This window comes from Hyperoodon ampullatus, assembly GCF_949752795.1.
Source record: "Hyperoodon ampullatus genome assembly, chromosome: 19".
Classification (NCBI taxonomy): domain Eukaryota; kingdom Metazoa; phylum Chordata; class Mammalia; order Artiodactyla; family Ziphiidae; genus Hyperoodon; species Hyperoodon ampullatus.
The window spans coordinates 52,883,137-52,902,902 of record NC_136932.1 but is presented as its reverse complement, the minus strand read 5'-3'; the positions used below and the strand labels follow the sequence as shown (position 1 = coordinate 52,902,902).

The 19,766-nt window shown below is 40.8% G+C and overlaps 1 protein-coding gene across 2 annotated transcripts in view; it reads right to left on the bottom strand.

The window, feature by feature from the left end:
* The window catches only part of BCAS3 (BCAS3 microtubule associated cell migration factor), a gene marked incomplete at its 3' end in the record, with an annotated part of 574,649 nt that extends 561,449 nt beyond the window's left edge, over window positions 1–13,200 (bottom strand). The window contains exons 1-4 of one of the 2 annotated variants that reach the window (XM_079725284.1): window positions 13,083–13,200; window positions 11,299–11,386; window positions 6,774–6,828; window positions 1,024–1,099 (exon numbers count right to left, since the gene is read on the bottom strand). In XM_079725284.1, the coding sequence (XP_079581410.1) occupies window positions 1,024–1,099; window positions 6,774–6,828; window positions 11,299–11,369 (202 nt within the window). In that variant the 5' untranslated portion in view covers window positions 11,370–11,386; window positions 13,083–13,200. Of the gene's footprint in view, window positions 1–1,023; window positions 1,100–6,773; window positions 6,829–11,298; window positions 11,387–13,082 lie in introns of those variants that run through there. The other variant, XM_079725285.1, reaches the window with a different exon arrangement.
* Between the last annotated feature and the right edge of the window lie 6,566 nt (window positions 13,201–19,766).

Below are 19,766 nucleotides of genomic sequence, written 5' to 3'. Positions count from 1 at the left end.
AGAGGGCACAAGTTGTCATTTGAACAAACCAGCTGACAGAGAATCCAAAATTCAAAAGAAACCTATTTGCAGAAGTGACACTTAGCCTCCCGCATCCTGGACTGTAGCTTTTAAAGGAAAATATGGTATTTTATAAGTCTCAGAGGAGACTAAGACTCAAGAGTATGGTATCCATCAAGGTTCAAGTGAAAACAACTCAGTGTATTCATAATTGGGAATTTAATACAGACAACTTGTTACACAGATGACAGAATTGCTAAGAAGCCAAAAAAGGAACTGTGAGGCAACCTACTGGATTAGCAATGGCAGGCAGCCATTACCACCCCTACACTAGGGAGACAGGGAGGAGAGCAGGGCGCTAGAGTCACCTGGCAGAAACTGGAACCCCAGTGGAGTTGCCGAGGTGAAGTGAAAACCACGGAGGAAATGCAGCTGCTGACAGGGAGGGAGAGGGAATAATACTCTTCTCTTTCTCCCCCTCCCTTTCAATTACCCACCAGTGCCTCCCAAACTCAGCCAGAGGAAAACAGACATGGCAGCCTGGGAAACAGATAAGAAGCAGCCCCCTTGCAAGAGGGAGCAGGAAAGGAGCAATGAAATGGAAGGTATCTGAGAACAAACAGGCCTTGAACTGGCATACATTCTGCTCAGAAAAATAATTTTAAAGTCTAAAAAGTTCAACACTAATGATTATTTTGCAGTTATAAATCCTATAAAAGTAACCAAACTGGAATTACAAAAACTTCTTTTCTAAGAAATTGTTATCTCACTTGGGCTTGAAGTTTAAGGCTAGGCACTACATGTTACAGTGACTCTAAGATTTGTACAATACAATATTAGTTCTAATCAAGTTTCTGTAGTTGAATATGTTACTTTTTAAATTAAAAATAAATTTATTTTGAAAACTTAAAAAGTCACTTAAAGAAAAAGTAATCTGACGAAAAGTAAGGGTTCTTTTTTTGGAATCAGGTCAACCTCAAACAAACATTTAATTCATGTGCCCCCCAAAAGTTAAAACCATACCATTTAAATCTGCATTTTCAAATCTGACCCAGACTATTTTCTCCTTTTCTTCTGTTAGAGGTGTTCCACTGTAAGCCTGCATAGTAAACAGAAACACTTGAATGAAAATGTTTTACAGCTCAAATATTACTGATGTTCAAAACAAAAAGTAACTTAAATAAGGCCAACACTATCCCCCTCCAACCTCACCAATCCTACATCTTGAGAACTAGAACATTTTGTAATATTTTTATTTTTAAAGAAAGTTACCCAGAAGTCTGATAAGCTTGGTCAGAAAAGGGTTTTTAGCCTAAGAATTACAGAAACCTAAAATACAATGATCATAGTCTACTAGGAAGCATCACTCTAATTCAAAGGTACTCAAAAAACTAATTTCCTATACTGGTCAACAAATAAAGCTGAAGAAATACACCAAACTACCACACATATGGATTTAGTTCCCAGGTGTTTATGATCAAGCAATTACACTCTACCTAGAATTGTCAAGAGCATTACTTTCTGCTAACCACCAGTTCTGGGTGGAGGGCATGGCCAGGGTTGGGGGTAGGAAAAAACGTATTACTTTTTCAGTCTCTTATCTGGCCTCTGGACCCAAACTATTAGCTTTCTTGCAAGCCTGCAAGGGTCACAAAGATAAGCATGAACTGCTGTGAAGTCACAGGAAAAGTATCAACGGTACCCATCAATATTCAAAGGGAGTCATCTCTCCTCAAATCAAATGTTTTTATTTAAAATTGTCTAGATTTTCTAGATTGTATACACTTGCAAGCACTTAGAATGTCAACAAAAAGCTGCAACGTTTTCAGTTATAAAGTGGTCTTCAGTTCACAGAACAATTATTTAATATAAGCTGGATCAAAAGCATTCAAAAACCACTATCCCATATATAATCTGTGTTATACACAACTTGCTTTAAATTTCCATGCAGTTTTACAGCCCTTTTCCTCTACCACACAAGGTTAATGGCCACTGAAAATATTACTATACTAAAAGACAGGGTTACTCTAATAGTAGGTTTACTATGCAAAAAGAAAAAAAAGTTATCTTACACATCCTTATGATTTCAATTGTTTAAAAGAACAAGTTGTGTATAGGGCAGTTAATTCCTTTGGAGAAAAGGAAAATGTGCACTAGAACCAACTAATTCATCTACTTTATCTTCAACCATCTCATCCTCAACTTCTTCCTCTTCTCCCTTGGTCTTGCTCTCTTCATTCTTGAAAATTCTCCTTTTTTTTTTTTCTTTTTGTGATACGCGGGTCTCTCACTGTTGTGGCCTCTCCCGTTGCGGAGCACAGGCTCCAGATGCGCAGGCTCAGTGGCCATGGCTCACGGGCCCAGCCGCTCCGCGGCATGTAGGATCTTCCCGGACCGGGGCACGAACCCGTGTCCCCTGCATCGGCAGGCGGACTCTCAACCACTGCGTCACCAGGGAAGCCCGAAAATTCTCCTTTTTAATATAAACTTCTTATTTGGGAATAATTTTAGATTACTAAACAGTACAGAATTCTCATATACTCCTCAGCCAGTTTCCCCTACTGTTAACAATCTACCCTAAGCAAATCTTACCCTACCATGGTGCATTTGCCAAAGCTATGAGACTAACGCCAGTGCATTACCACTAATTAAACCCCCAGACTTTATTTGGATTTCAGCAGTTTTTCCACTAATGTCCTTTCTCTGCTACAGGACCCAATCCAGGATACTACATTGCATTTAGGACCACCTCTTTTTTCCTATGTCAGGCTCTCCCTTAATCTGGTAAAGGTAAAACATATACAATATCTTCTTCCATTTAGCAGATTTATTATAAGGCTGCTAATCACCTGCATTACTCGACATTCTCCCAATTCCTCTGCAACATTTGCACGGTGCTCTCCTTTGATTTCTGGCCGATATGCAGCACGAAACAAGGTTAAAAGAGGCCTTTCAGTGAATTGAGATTCTTAAACTTTTTCCTTTCCCCTTCAGGGGGAAACAAGACTTTCATAATGAGGCCTGCATACTTTTGCTATGTCTTCAAGTTTTCCTCTCTCCTTAGCAGACACAGTGTTTACTAAGCATTTTTGAAAAAATTCTGTGAAGTTGACTGAAGAGGGTTGCTTCTTGTGTGCCTTCCTGCAGATTGGGATCAAGAAGGCATATGACATCATGTCATTTTGCCTCTCAGCTTTCTATGATAACCTTTGCTCATGTTTAGGTATTTTACTGTCAGTGAAGCACAGACTCACCCAGTGCCCATCCAGGTTTATTTGCTATCTTACTGGAGGTCAGTGCGCTGCCACACAAAAGTTTGTTATTACTCCCCCCAGCACTGATTTTTAGCCCTCCTTCTCCAACCAAGATCCAACTGCTCTAGCTCTCTTATTTACAGTTGAAACTTTCACCCCATTACTGAGTACAGGATTTACTTCTCCTTTTATTTCTTATCTGGTTTCTAATGCATATACACATTCATAAGCACAAAGTTATTGTTCAGTTTTAAAAAACACAGCAACAATCACTATAGATATGTTGTGTTTTATTTTTTCACTGGAGAGAAAGTAACTTCCATTGTGTGCTATTTGTCAAAAGTATAATTTTTTTTTTTTTGCAGTACGCGGGCCTCTCACTGTTGTGGCCTCTCCCGTTGCGGAGCACAGGCTCCAGATGCGCAGGCTCAGCGGCCATGGCTCACGGGCCCAGCCGCTCCTCAGCATGTGGGATCTTCCCAGACCAGGGCACGAACCCGTGTCCCCTGCATCGGCAGGCGGACTCTCAACCACTGCGCCACCAGGGAAGCCCAAAAGTATAATTTTTAATCACAGCAAATTATTCTATAGGGACCACATATCACAATTTGCTTGACTGCTACTGACATTTGGGTAGGCTACAATTTTTCACACTGAAAAATGTCAGAATTTCTCACTGAAATGAAAAGTTCTGAGCTTTAACTTTTTTCTTTGCTGACTTTTTAAAAAATAAATGTTCAGAAGTACAACTATTATATCAAACGGCACAGTTAGGGCTTCTACCAGCTGTCAATGATATCTGCGTCAATGACACAGTAGGAACTCACTCTATTTATGACAGCTGAAGAAGCTGATACCAGTCTAACAACACATTTTCTCCCTTTTAGGCATATCTGGAGACCCAGAGAATAATTTCTAAGCTCCATGAATTTGATAATTCCCAGAATAGGGCAGGAGTTGGAACATAACATCAGCAAAAATATATCATTTTCCAAATGTCTGACCACAAATTGCCAATGGGGGATTATGGATTAAATGTGGAAAAAAGGAGACCATGGGTCACCAAATCTGGCCACGACTTGTGTTCATAAGTAAAGTTTTATTTTAACATGGCCACACCCTTTCTTTTACATAAAAAGCAGTGCTGTGTAGTTACAACCAACAGTGTATGAGGGACTTCGCTGGTGGCGCCGTGGTTAAGAATCCGCCTGCCAATGCAGGGGACACAGGTTCAAGCCCTGGTCCAGGAAGATCCCACATGTCACAGAACAACTAAGCCCGTGAGCCACAACTACTGAGCCTGTGCTCCGGAGCCAAGCCACAACTACTGAAGCCTGCGTGCCTAGAGCCCATGCACCACGACAAGAGAAGCCACCGCAATGAGAAGCCTGCACACTGCAACGAAGAGTAGCCCCTGCTTGCTGCAAATAGAGAAAGCCCACGCACAGCAACAAAGACCCCACACAGCCAAAAATAAAAATTAAAAAGCAAAAAATAACATTGTATGAATTGCAAAGCTTCTCTGGCCCTTTACAGAAAGAGTCTGCCTGACTGCTACACTAGACCATGAAGCCTTAAGGACAGGCACTGAGTATCCCCCAACTTAACACAGCACCTGACCAGTAGTGCCTGAATTTTTGCTTTCTTTCCACAGTCGCTAGAATAATTCATTTAAGAAAAATGAATATTCTAATTCTTAGATCCGGGACTACAACTTTACTTCTGAAGTGACTTAACTCTGATCCCACTCTTCACAGTCAATTGCATAGATTATCCCCTTTCTAATGTATAATCCTCATAAAAACTAAGTTAACCTTCCACCTTCCGGCATTTTTACCCTATCAGTTTTAGCAGCCCCCTATTTTCAATCTATTGCTCAACCTAGTATTCTTGTTTCTCTGGCAAACTCTCCAACTACTCCCTCAAAGCCTCTGACCGCAGCCTCTCTCCTCCAGCCAACAAAAACTGCTTGCTACGCAGGGTTTCCACTAGCACAAAAGGTGCCTTTGTAAAAATCTGATAAAGGGGCACTCTACAGCAGGCAAATTACCAATATTTTTAAATGCCCCTTCCTTGGAACTAGCCTCATGTCAGGGCTCAGGGCTTAAGAGAAAGGTGCAGTTTGTAGAAGACCAAGTTGGATTTCGGCCCCTGATTGTTCTCTAAGCCTGTACTGTACAGAGTACAAGATTCTCCACAGCCACAGCAATGCTGCTGCCTACCATATCCAGTTGGGCAGTTTCCTTTACCATCAGATTCCTAACCTTGCCATTCATTTCAACTAACGCTACTTCCAATGTCCTTTGGAACTTGACTCTTTCACGCTTTCTTTGCTATGCATTCCCTTAGCAATTACATATTCAGTCTGTACTATCATGTGCAACACTTAAGTGATATGCTGCTATTACCTCTGACTGCTTCAAGCCATTTGACTTCCCTTCTTAACCAAGTTCCTCAAGAAAAGAAAGCATTTATTTTTCCTTACATGCCCCACAGACCTTATCATTGTGGCCTATTTTCATTAAAGTTGACCGAACATAATAAAGGAATACCAAACATGCCTTGATACTTTCCCTTATTTGATGAATACAATTTATTAATACAACGGAAATCTGGATTTTAGACTTTTCTAGGTAGGACCTTCTCATAAAGCTGGGACACTGGATCTATGAATGTTCTTTTTGAACAGTGCAATTACAGATACCACAGCAGTCAGAACACTGACGTCATCACAGGAGAAAACACAGACACCTTTCCCTTCAGTAGTTCCACTAAACAGTGTTTCCCAAAGATACTCTTTCACAAGAATCACCTGAGATTCTTCCTAGAGACACAAGTTACTGGATGCCACCTTAATTCCCCTGAGTCAAACTCACTGGGAGATGGGCCTGGAAATTATTATTTTTAACAAGTGTGCCAAGCGACACCTATGTTAATTTAAGTCTAAATTAGGTGCACTAGAGGTGATCCCAGGAGGGTTCCTCTCATTCTTTATTCTCACATTTACATAGAGGGAGCAGTAAAGGGCTTACTCTCTTATAAGTTAGAGTAACAAGGCAAGCTATAATTGGCATAAAACTACTGCTCAATAGGAAAGTGATATAGATTTGACCTCAGTGTAGTATTTAGTTAATATAGTATCTAGTTAACCAAATGCAAAGCATATATTGCTTATTTCACTTCCAACAGGCAACATTTAACTAGGACAAGAGAAAGATTTTGGAAAGAGAACCCAAATAGACAGTTCCAAGCCCCATCTCTCAGCTAATATTGCACCTTGATTCCTCTTAGTAAAGCAAGGGCTGAGGAATAATAATTATGCCACCGTCAGCACAAAACTAAGGCACATCTAATAATAACAGCAAGTATGGTTCTACCCTACCAATGCTCGGGATGCTAAAACATCAAAAGTCCTTCTAAAGTTGACGATAATGGTGTCAAGTTTAGGGAAAAGAATATTTCAGAGCTTCCCTGGCCAAGAGTAAAGCCTACTATTTCTGAAACCAGACAGACACTTACCTGGGGCACAACATCCTGCAGAAAAGTCACGACACTTTCCATGTAGGACTGCTCCCTGAAAAAGGGAGAAATGGATAAAATTTATCATGACAGCTTAATATGAAACATGGAAAAGCTCCTTCTACAAGCCCTAATAAAGTTATTCATAATACTAAAAAAAAAGAAAAAACAACTCTCATCGTCTGATAATTCTAACCTGCTTTCTTAATTTCTTTGTATATGTTATTAAATGCAAATGAGATTTAAAATTTTTTAAACATTATCTTTTCTTTTCTGTTTTTTTTTTTTTTGGCTGCGCCATGGGGCTTGTGGGATCTTAGTTCCCCAAACAGGGACTGAACCCCCACCCTCTGCAGTGGAAGCGTGGAGTCCTAACCACTGGACCGCCAAGGAATTCCCAAACATTATCTCTTCTTAAAAGTCATGCTCCATTTTTTTTTTAAGGACTTCCCTGGTGGCGCAGTGGTTAAGAATCCGCCTGCCAATGCAGGGTACACGGGTTTGAGCCCTGGTCTGGGAAGATCCCACATGCCACGGAGGAACTAAGCCCTTGCGCCACAACTACTGAGCCTGCGCTCTACAGCCCACAAGCCACAACTACTGAAGCCCGCGTGCCTAGAGCCCATGCTCTGCAACCAGAGAAGCCACTGCAATGAGAAGCACATGCACTGCAATGAAGAGTATTCCCCACTTGCTGCAACTAGAGAAAAGCCCGTGCATAGCAATGAAGACCCAACGCAGCCAAAAATAAATTTAAATTTTTAAAAGTAAAATAAAAATAAATAAAAATTTAAAAAGTCATGCTCCATTTTTTTTAATTGAAGTACAGTTGATTTCCATTATTGTGTTAGTTTCAGGTGTACAGCAAAGTAATTCAGTTATACATGTTTTTCGATTCTTTTCCATTATAGGTTATTACCAGATATTAAATATAGCTCCCTGTGCTATACAGTAAATCCATGTTGTTTATGTATTTTATATATAGTAGTGTGTAGCTGTTAATACCATACTCCTAATTTATTCCTCCCTCTCTCTCTCCCCTTTGGTAACCATAAGTTTGTTTTCCATGTCTGTGACTCTGTTTCTGTTTTGAAATATAAAAGTTCATTTGTATTATTCTTTAGATTCCACATATTAGTGATATCATATAACATTTGTCTTTCTCTGCCTGGCTTACTTCACTCAGTATGATAATCTCTAGGTCCATCCATGTTGCTGCAATTAGCAATATTTGATTCTTTTTTATGGCCGCACGCTCTCTTACTTTGATACAGATAGAACTTTTAACTCATATTTGAAGGAGTGCTGACAGAAAACTTGGCTAAAGCAGGACCGTCCTCTTGAGTCAGGGCAGAAGAATGCCCTAGTTAGAGCAAGAAAAACTGTTGCTGATGACTCAGTATTTAGTGACCTTCTCTTTAAACTGGTTAAGAACCTAGTCCCTTACCTCTATCTAGCAAAATGAATCTATATTTTGCTGCAGATGCAGGCATTAGAAGGAGTTATTAAACAGTCCTCACAGAACTTTTGGTGTGGATAAGGTATGGGAAAATATCAAAATGCATAAAGGTGAAGAACTATTAAGGACACAAAGATATTTTAAATGGGAAATATATGGAGATCAGCAAATGGAGGAAAAAAATTTTTCTTCAAAATATATACCAAATCAAATTCATTTCAGAGAAATGTGAAAAACTACATTTGAAGAAAATAATGTGAGTTACCCTAAATCCTATTTTTTAAAAAGGCAATATGCCTTAGATACCTACAAAAACTGAGTAGGCCTTAAAAAACGAATTTGATTAGGCCTACCTCTCCAACCTCACTTTTCTCCCACTCTCGTAACTTACTCTGCTTCAGTCACATGCAACTTCAATTCTTAGACTACACCAAGCTCTTCTTTGAATCAAGACCTTTACACCAGCTTTTTTTCTGCATGGATCCCTTCGCAAATTCTTCCCTGCCTTTTAGATCTCCAGCCTAAGTGTTACCTCCTCAGAGAGGCCTTCCCTGACGGCCTTAAATCATACTCCCCAATGCTGTTCTCTATCATAGCACACCGGGCACTGATCAGAGCCTGTAATTACTTATTTACTGCGTCCTCCACTAGAATGCAAACTCTGTTACAGAAAGGAATCCATCTCTCATATTTACCTTATATCTCCAGAATCTATAAGCCAGTACTTAGGCAAAGAGTAGATGCTCAACATTACTTGTTAAAAGAATACTGAATAAATTAAAGAACTTCAAAAAACACTAAAATTATGTATTGCATAACAAAAAGAAATATATGTGGAATACCATATGGTGAGGCAGCATAGAATAGTGCATAAGCACACAGACTCTGGAGACAAACTGCCTGGGTTTGATCCAGGTTTCCCTTCTTGGATGGTACCAAGGAAAATTTTTCTCTCTCTGCTTTGGTTTCCTCATCTGTAAAATGAAGATTACAACAGTACCTAACTCATAGCTAATAATATGCTTAGCCTGTTACCATGGTCCACAGTTAGCAAAGAAATATATAGCCCTGGGAAATGCAGGAGGGAAAAAAAGCAAGTATAACGGTGAAATATCATACTATACATATATTTTTTGTTAGTCTGAGAAGACAATTTTATGTAACATGCTAAACTGCTCAAGGGAAATAATCCAAAATGCTACAATTCCCTTATTAACACTTTGAAAGACAGAAAACAAACTTTATCTCCTTAGCCAGGTATTCAAGGGTCTTAATTATCCACCCCAACCTCCTTTAAATAGGTCAACTTCCCTAGATTTCACCTATGAAAATAGCTTGCCTTTCCCACCTCTGCTTACTCCATTGCCTTTGCCGAAAAGGTGCCCTTGATTCTAATTGCCCAAATTGCATTCAGCCGTTAAAGCACTATAAATGTTAGCTTTTTCAAAATGTATTTACTTATTTATTTATTTATTTTTGGCTTCATCGGGTTTTGTTGCTGTGTGCAGGCTTCTCTAGTTGTGGTGAGTGGGGGCTATTCTTCGTTGTGGTGCGTGGGCTTCTCGTTGCGGTGGCTTCTCTTGTTGCGGAGCACGGGCTCTAGGCACGCAGGCTTCAATATATGTGGCTCACAGGCTCTGGAGCGCAGGCTCAGTAGCTGTGGCGCACGGGCTTAGTTGCTCCGCGGCATACGGGACCTTTCCGGACCAGGGCTCAAACCCATGTTCCCTGCACTGGCAGGCGGATTCTTAACCACTGCGCCACCAGGGAAGTCAAAATGTTAGCTTCTTAATGAAACCTTTTCAGATCTAAAATACTCCCACTAAAATATTCCCTCCAATCAAAATTTTAAAAAAATAATAGGGACTTCCCTGGTGGCGCAGTGGTTAAGAATCCGCCTGCCAATGCAGGGGACATGGGTTCGAGTCCTGGTCCAGAAAGATCCCACATGCTGTGGAGCAACTAAGCCCGTGAACAACAATTACTGAGCCCGCGTGCCGCAACTACTGAAGCCCGCGCACCTAGAGCCCATGCTCCGCAACAGAGAAGCCACCGCAATGAGACGCACGCGTACCACATGAAGAGTAGCTCCCGCTCACCACAACTAGAGAAAGCCTGCGCACAGCAAAGAAGACCCAACGCAGCCATAAATAAATAAATAAATAAATATTTTTTAAAAATAAATAAATAATTTTAAAAAACAAAATAGTCCCTCTAAATTCCCATGCTGTTTTGCTGGCATCATTTTTATTCATTAGAGTGCTTGTAAGTATACACATCTTAAAACTACATTAGGGACTTCTCTGGTGGTTCAGTGGTTAAGAATCTGCCTTCCAATGCAGGAGACGCCAGTTCGATCCCTGGTCAGGGAACTGAGATCCCACATGCCGTGGGGCAACTAAGCCCGTGTGCACTCTAGAGCCCGCACGCCACAACTAGAGAGAAGCCCCCACACCACAACAAAAGATCCCATGTGCCACAACTAAGACCCAGTGCAGCCAAAGAAATAAAGAATAAAAAAATACATTAGATTATAAGCTACTGCAAAGTATAGCCATGCTTTGTCAAAAAAATGCTTAAAATATAGAAATGTACTCTTTATGACATTCACTTTGAAACTTTCTGACTGAGACCTAGAGTGATACATCACAATCTAGTAAACATATACATACATACGAATGCATATTATCTATGTGCATGTCAGAACACAATACTAACTCCCAACTATATTTTCTACTATATTCTATTTCATTTTTTGAATAATGGTCCTGATCCACTAAACTGATTTAATGACCCACTAATTGTTAAACCTGGGGTTTGAAAAGGCAGTACTCAAGGATAAAATACAGTGCTTTTCAAGTACTCTATAAATGTGCTAAATACATCAAACTGACCCTCCAATTACTGTTTTTATTTGGCCTTGGCAACGATGTTTATCATCCTGTAAAGCCAAAATTAAACAGATTTTACAAAAGTTAAGTACTGCTTAGAAAGGAAACCTAAATGTTAGTTACTATTCTGAGTAATCTTTCCTTTACCTATCAGGCTTATCTGAAATTTGCTTACGTGACAGCCTGAGGGCGAACCACGACTCCACCAGTACAACGACTGGGTCTTCTGGGGGAATCTGTAGCCATTGCTTCATTCACAAAACCTGTTTCCAGAACGAAAGACAGAAAATAATGGATCATTATTGTTGGGGGTTGGGAGAAAGATACATGGTTGCTCACTAGAGATCCCTTGTCACAAATACATAAATGTTAGGTCCTAAAATGTAGGAAAATTTCCCAGCAATTCCTATTACACCTAAAAGAGGGGAGTGCAGAAGAGGAAGAAGTAGATAAAAGATTTTTCAAACTACTGTGAGGTTTTCTCATTTGGACCAAGCCTCAGAACCACAAAACTAGTTAAGACCCTTGCAGGACCCTTTTATCTACTGCTTTTTTATTGTTTTTGTTTGTTTGATTTTTGGCTGTGTTGGGTCTTCGTTGCTGCACTTGGGCTTTCTCTAGTTGCAGCGAGCGGGGGCTACTCTTCACTACGGTGCGCAGGCCTCTCATTGCGGTGGCTTCTCCGTGTCGCAGAGCACGGGCTCTAGGTGCGCGGGCTTCAGTAGTTGTGGCACGTGGGCTCAGTAGTTGTGGCTTGCGGGATCTAGAACACAGGCTCAGTTGTTGTGCAGCACGGGCTTAGTTGCTCCGCGGCATGTGGGATCTTCCCGGACCAGGGCTCGAACCTGTGTCCCCTGCATTGGCAGGTGGATTCTTAACCACTGCACTACCAGGGAAGTCCCTGATCTACTATTAACATAAACTAGGAAGGGATGGAAAGTCTACCACAGGATCACTTTATAAAAACAAATATGCTAACTTTGTGAGCCAAAATTAAAGAATTTACTGAAATCTTATATTGAGATAATGAAAATATACATGGTATAATATTTTAAGACCAAATGGAACAGTGAGGTACTACCTTCCAACTAAGAGTGTTGGGAAAATAGGAGTAAAATGGCCTACGTACCCTGATGGATGTTAACTAGTCTTACTGTGGTGATATTTTGCAGTATATACAAATATCGAATCATTATGTTGTATACCTGAAACTCATGTAATTTATATGTCAAATATATATTTTTTAAAGACTGCAGTCATAATTTAACAAGACTATCAAAATCATATTTGTAACCTAATTTGTAATCATATTTGTAACCTCTGCTATTGTAACCTAATCACCAGAGTCTAAATAAGTAATAAAAACGTATATGACATTAGAAGCCCTTCCAGTCTCATCATTGAATTCTGATCCTTGAATGTCTAATAAGCTTCTGAATCACTGGGGAGGTTTTAAAAGCATGGACTGTATGTGGTTAAGGTTAAAAGAGACAGCAATAGTAAAGATCTCTTACACGGCTCAGGAAAGCCCACAGCCTGGAACTAATCTTGAAAGCCCCTAAAACCATCTCTTCTAAGCAGGGAGCATTCTATCACCTTATTTGAAAACTCGCAAACTGATGAGTCTCATCTGCTACAACCAAAACACCCTGTGCCCCAACTAGCCCAGGTACCCCTTCCTCAGTGGGTATCTTCACCTCCAGCCCCTGAGCCCTCTCATTTCCATTCCACCCTTTATTTCTCGAAACAGAGGCTCCCAAGAACTGTCTTTAAGGGCCCTGTCTCCTGAGGACGACCCTCGCCAGCCCCTCAGGCCCCACTCTCCTGAAAGACATCAGCACGGCGTTACCCATTTCACCTCCAACGCTGAGGCACCGCTGTCCCCGGCCGCCCTCTGGCCACTTGCCCTCCTTCCCCTCCTCCTCCAATCTCCACAGCTCTACCTCGTCGAATTCCTACCAGCCAAGCCCTCTCCCCTCACGCTGCTCGTCCCACGTCCTCGCCAAGCCTCCTCAAAGCCGCAGAACCGCCAGCCCTCTCACCGGCCGCCCCGCCGGTAAACGCTGCTCTCCAGCTCCAGACTCACTGTTTGGAGTCTCCCCTCGTGATTGACGGTTACCACTTCCTACCACGCCTCAGCGGAACTACCTTTCTAGCCAATCCCAGAAGCAAACTGGCCGCTGCTGGGCACCGCCCTTAGAGGTCAGCTTCGCCAACCAGCAAGTAGCAAAGAGGCGGACCCGCCTCCTGAAGTGATCCAATCCGCTGGGGCTCGAGGGAAAACACAACAGTACGTGAGTTCGGGTGAAGCCGAGGTGTCAGGTTCGGTTGCGAAAGCAGGCAGGTAGGGAGGAATTACAAACATGTCTGTTTTCCTTTGCACACAGCACCTTCGTGGCCTTGTCAAAAACCATCATGCCGCGGAAGCCTGTGCACGTCACTTGGGTGGCTCAGGCTGGGAGTCGTACCACACGGGGACCGGTCTGTTTACATCGAATTCTCGCGACAGCTGGTTCGAAGCTCAAAGCACGTGGACATGGCAGCTGCCAATCACTTTTAGCTGGCCAGTCAGCCATCCCGAACGCGCCTTCTGCCCCGCCCTTTTCAATGTGTTTACCTTCCGGGAGCCTAGGCTGGCTAGCGCTGGTGGGCTGCCCTGGAGCCAGGGTGGTGATCTGAATGAGGGGTACGGCTTGTATTGTTGTCAATTTGACCTAGGTTTGTGGACCACACCTGACTCCTTCCTACCTGTTTACACTTCCCGTAAGGAACATATTGAGATCGCCCTGGTGTCATTCCGTCGGTTACATTTCTTATATAATAATATTTATTGTTCTATTGAAGGAACGCTCAACATAGACTTAAGCACTTCATAAGTACTATAAAATTTAATACTCTTGACAATCCCATGAAAATATGGCTTATTAATAGGCATGGGATTTGTAACAAAGTGGCTGATACAGCAGTAAAAACTTTTAAAAGGTTTTAGCACTGTGAAGGAGGGAAAAGTTTAGTAGAGAAACTACCTCAGCAGAAATATGCAGTTAATCAGGTGCTGGACAGATAGATGATGATATAGACATAGATATAGATATAGCCAAGAAACCACCCATTTGCTTGTGATGTTCAGTGCCAATAAAAAGGACACCCAAAGTGATATTTATCAGGCTAATGTTTGGACATTCATGTTCTTCCACTACACAAATTCCCAGCACTGTCGTCCTTTTAAGATTTGCTTCCTACATTAAACCCAGTAATGAAAGAATCTTTCCAGTATTTTGAATTCCCTTTGTTCTTATTGCTATCACTGGCTTACTTCCTTGTTGTCTTTGAAATATTTTTTGGTTATTTTCCTAATACATGTCTCGTTTTCTCCCACTAGAAAGTTAAGCGCCTCCTAGGCATTAATAGACTAAGGCTCTCATGTTGTTGAATCCCCCTTTATACCTAACTACCCTGAACACAACAGATATTTCAAAATTCAGACTTACTTGAATTAAATAATCATTACTCTCATGTTGTCCCTGACCCAGAGCAGGAATAAAGAGAAAATCCAGAGGAGACCAATAGGTAATACTCAAAAGTGGGACAACCAGCATTTGTATAAGGTTTTTCAGTTTAAATAGCTGTTTTACATGCATTGTTAAATTCCATAACTCTTTCACTATTCCTCTACAAAGTTATGGAAGAAACAAGGAAACAAAAATCATAAACACAAATTCATTCATTCAATAAATATTTGAATGCCTACTAAGTGTCAGGCATGTTCTAGGCTCTGGAGATACAGCAATAAACAAATCAACCAATGTGCTTGTCCTCAGCCAGAGAATTTGCATTCTGGTGGGAAGACAGAAATAAGTACACAGAGAAATTCAAGTAGTGTAAAATGGTATGGAAAAAAATAAGCCAAATAAATAGAGGTCAGAGCTGGCTTATTTTAGGTAATGTGGTCAGGGAAGGCCTCTCAGGAGATGGCACTTGAACAAAGACTTCAATGAAGTAGTAAGAAAGCTGCTCTGAGGGAAAAGCAGTCAGGATAAAAGAAACAACAGGTACAAAGGCCTTAAGAAAGGAATGAATTTTGAAGAAGAATGAGAAAAACAGTGTTGTTAAAGTGGATTAAATAGAAAATGATAGCAAACTAGTTAGGAGAGGTAAGCAGTGGCCAAATGGAGTATAGTGTATAGAATTACAAGGAGTTTTAGTTTTATTCTAGGGTGGGACTCTATTGGAGGACTTTCAGCTAGGAAATGTCATGATCATACTTATATTTCTAAAAGATCATTCTATTTACTAAACAGAGAATAAACTGTCATTAGGGAGGGGACAAGAGTGGAAACAGTGGGTCAAGTAGGGAGGCTATTTCACTAGATCAGATGGGAGAGCTGTCTAGAACTGGGCCTAGAACTGAAGCAGCAGAGGTGAAAAGTATTCAATTTCAGAATATTTTGGAAGACAGAACTAAAAGAACTTGATAATGGGTTGGATGTGGGATAGAAGGAAATGAGAGAATCAGGGACAATGCCTGTGCTTTGGGCTTGAACAACTGAGTGATGACGTTTACAGATAGGATGAACCCTGTTGAAGTTATACATTTTTTAGTGGGGGTGAATTTCTGTGCCCTGGTTTCATCCTTTGTAAATTGTAAAAAAAAAAAATTATTAGCCTCATAGGATTTTCTTTTATTAACGTGATGTTTTGATAGGAGGTTGTGTTTTATTTTATGTTGTTTACTTAATTAATTTATTTATTTGGCCACGTCATGGCATGCAGGATCTTAGTTCCAGACCAGCCATCGAACCTGTGCCCCCTGCAGTGGAAGCACAGAGTCCCAACAACTGGACCCACCAGGGAATTCCCAGGATTTTTTATAATTAATTAATTTATTTATTTATTTATTTATTTATGGCTGCATTGTGTCTCCGTTGCTGCGCGAGGGCTTTCTCTAGTTGTGGTGAGCGGGGGCTGCTCTTCTTTGCGGTGTGCAGGCTTCTCGTTGCCGTGGCTTCTCTTGTTGCAGAGCAGGGGCTCTAGGCGCGCGGGCTTCAGTAGTTGCGGCATGTGGGCTCAGTAGTTACGGCTCACGGGCTCTAGAGCGCAGGCTCAGGAGTTGTGTCGCACAGGCTTAGTTGCTCCGCAGCATGTGGGATCTTTCCGGACCAGGGCTCAAACCCATGTCCCCTGCATTGGCAGGTGGACTCTTAACCACTGCACCACCAGGGAAGTCCCAGCAGGATTTTTTTTTTAAGTTTTAAAATTCTGCAAAGTTTAATGTTGGTACTGTTTCTTTCCATATCAGTTGGTACAATTTACATCATATTTTATACTATTTAATCTTTGCAAAGACATCATATACACAAAGATACAAATTCGATAACTGAAAAATATGGAATGTTTCATGAATTTGCATGTAATCCTATGCAAGGTCCATGCTAATCTTCTCTGTGTCATTCCAATTTTAGTATATGTGCTGCCAAAGTGAGCACAAGCCTCACAATTCCACAAGTGGGATTCTTATGAGGTGTAAATAAATTTAAAATTCTCAGAACCAGGGCTTCCCTGGTGGCGCAGTGGTTGGGAGTCCGCCTGCCGGTGCAGGGGACGCAGGTTCGTGCCCCGGTCCGGGAGGATCCCACATGCCGCGGAGCAGCTGGGCCCGTGATCCGTGGCCGCTGGGCCTGTGCGTCCGGAGCCTGTGCTCTGCGGCAGGAGAGGCCACAGCGGTGAGAGGCCCGCGTACCGCAAAACAAAACAAAACAAAACAAAATTCTCAGAACGAGTTAGAAATTTATACAAATGAACTCGTTCTAATTACTAACTTGCCAGCCTTACCAGGTTGAGAAGGTCCGAACCTTAGGACCTGCTTTCCTTTCTTATCGAAGTTTTCCTGCCAGAACACCATATGTTATTACTTGCCTTGAGTTGGAAAATAGTTTGCATTCACACCTGTAAATTTATTCATCCTTTTAACTTATGTAAGGTTTTTGCATGCAATTCTCAATTCTTGAAGAGATGACAACAGATTTTGGTTTTCTACTGTCATATGAGAATATTAGGCCCCAGCAGTGTGCCACTGTGAGGAAGTAAAAGTGCTGCAGTAAGCCGAAAAACAAAACAAAACAAAACAAAAAAACCCCAGCTATACTCCGTTTTTTCTCCACAAAGATGGTGTTCGATTCTCTCATCAGCCTTCAAATAGAGAGAAAATAGAATTTGTGGTGATCATGTTTTGAATGGACGTGAATTGTGGGTGCTTAGTACATATTGCCAGCTGATGAGTCACTTCAGATTATTGGGATGTGGGGAAACTTTTCACAATCTGTTCTTGGGATTGAGCAATCCCAGCTAGGAAACTCATTTTCAGTGTAAGAGAGTAAACTTCAAGCTAGAGTCCTTGTTCTTCCAGTTGCTATAATGGCCCATTGTAATAAATCACTGATTACTAAAACTGCCTCTCCGGTGGCCATGCAAATCAAAAACAAAGGTTCCCAGTTCCCAGAGATTTGTCAGAGAACTATCCATATGCAAACCAAATGTCAAGGTCAGTTTATACTTTCTCCCCTCTTTTTGTTTGGTAGGATTAGGATTCTTTTTTTAGCCTCAAACAAGCCATTGCCTCACTTGTTTTGGCCACCAAAAACACTTGGACAATAATCACATGATTTAAGCAGTGGTGAAATAATCTGATTTCACATAGAGCTATGGTGAACATTAATATTTTAATTGTCAGTCAAGCATAAGGAAAAACAAAGAAGGAATTCCCTGGCGGTCCAGTGATTAGGACTCCACACTTTCACTGCTGAAGGCAGGGGTTCAATCACTGGTGGGGGAACTAAGATCCTGCAGGCCATGCCAAAAAAAAAAAAGAAAAGAAAAAAGGAAAACAAAGAGGTAAAAAAATCATCATCAAGTGTAAGTTCATCAGTTGTTCAATTGTATCACTCTGGCTGGGGATGTTGATAGCAAGGGTGATTGTACATGTGTTAAGGCAGGCCGTATATGGGAAATTTGTACCTTCTCCTCTAATTTTGCTGTGAACCTGAAACTGCTCTAGAAAATGTCTATTAAAAAATTACATTTCTCTAAAATCCTCTAATTGTGAGGTAAAAATACATTAATTACTCACTCCATGGACATTCTCTCGTGCATTCATCAGGCTGAAACTTTTGAACACTACCATTCGTGGTAATCGCCTAAAAATTATAATTCTAAACTTCAGATTTGCAAAACCAACATAATCCAAGGTTATATCACCTCACATCTATTTAATTACAACGCCTGCCATTTGTCTGCCCTGCATATTACTAGATAACTGTGGTTTCTAAAACACCATTTCCCACATTTCTATTTGAAATTCTAAGTATTTGTTTACTATCTTGGGTCCCTCCACCCTAACCCACAGATCTCTTTAGCCCACTCTGCTCATTCTCAGGCCCAGCAAACTTTCTGAAAATACAGTGATAATTTTTTTTTGCTTTGTCATTCTCTTGAAACTAGTATTTATAAAGTGGCCATGTAATTTGTCATCCTGCCTAGGAAACCTTCATGAAATGAGGCTCTATTAATAATTAAACCAAAAAAATAAGGTAAAGTAGGACTGTCCCCTACAAACCATGAAGTATGGTTACCCTTTATCTTTGACACATTAGTACTACTTTGTAACTGTTTTGTGTATGATTATATATTTCTGCATGATTATAATTCCATTGTCTATTTAGCTAAAATGTAAACTCTTTAACAGAAGGGATTATTTGTTTCATTTCTATTTTCCATAAGACTCTGCTCACTAACAGGAAAAATTTCATGTCAGAACCTCAGTAATTTAACCTACAATTTGGAGTTGGTATTTATAATTAAAGATACCAGAAAGTAAAACTATTAACAAAGACCAAAAATTAGTTTCATCAACTGTTTTAATGATGGCCATGGCATAATTTATCTTCCCCTCATATACGTAAACCTGGATAAAGATTGCTTTAAATCAGTGAAAACTGAATGTGTAGTAACAGTTTTGAGAAGCTAAAATTTTAATATTAGGAAACATTTATAAACATTTATTTAGCACTATATACCTGCCATTGTAGTATTATTATCTGCATTTTACAGGTGGGGACCAAAACTCAAAGGTGTTAAGCCATTTAGTCCCAAATTCAGGCAAAGTGATAGAAGTGCATGGTTCCTGAAGCCTCAGCTTTCTGCCTGAAAAAGAACCCCAAAGAAAGGGAAAGTACCATGGAAACTGTAGAGAGGGAGGAGCTCAGGAAAGCGACCCCACTGAGTACATTAGGCATGAATCTGATCCTAATCAGCATATTAAAGACTTTGAGAACTTAACTGGCAGATAGATCACTGACCAGGTCCCCAACTAGCTACTGGGTGATGAACACGTGGGACAGATCAAATTACACAATGGCAAAGGATTTGGAAAATGAACTGATATTGAAACCACAGACCACAGAAGGTGTGTTGGAATATGTGGCATTGAGACAGGAAGGGGGCAGGGCACAACCTTTTAAAGAATGACAGCCATTGAGGATGTGACATAAACTGGTTAGCACAAACTAGGTCCAAGATGGCAGATGACTGACTTCCGCTAAACCTTGAGCCTCAGTATATGCTCAATGTAATACGTCAGCAAGCTAA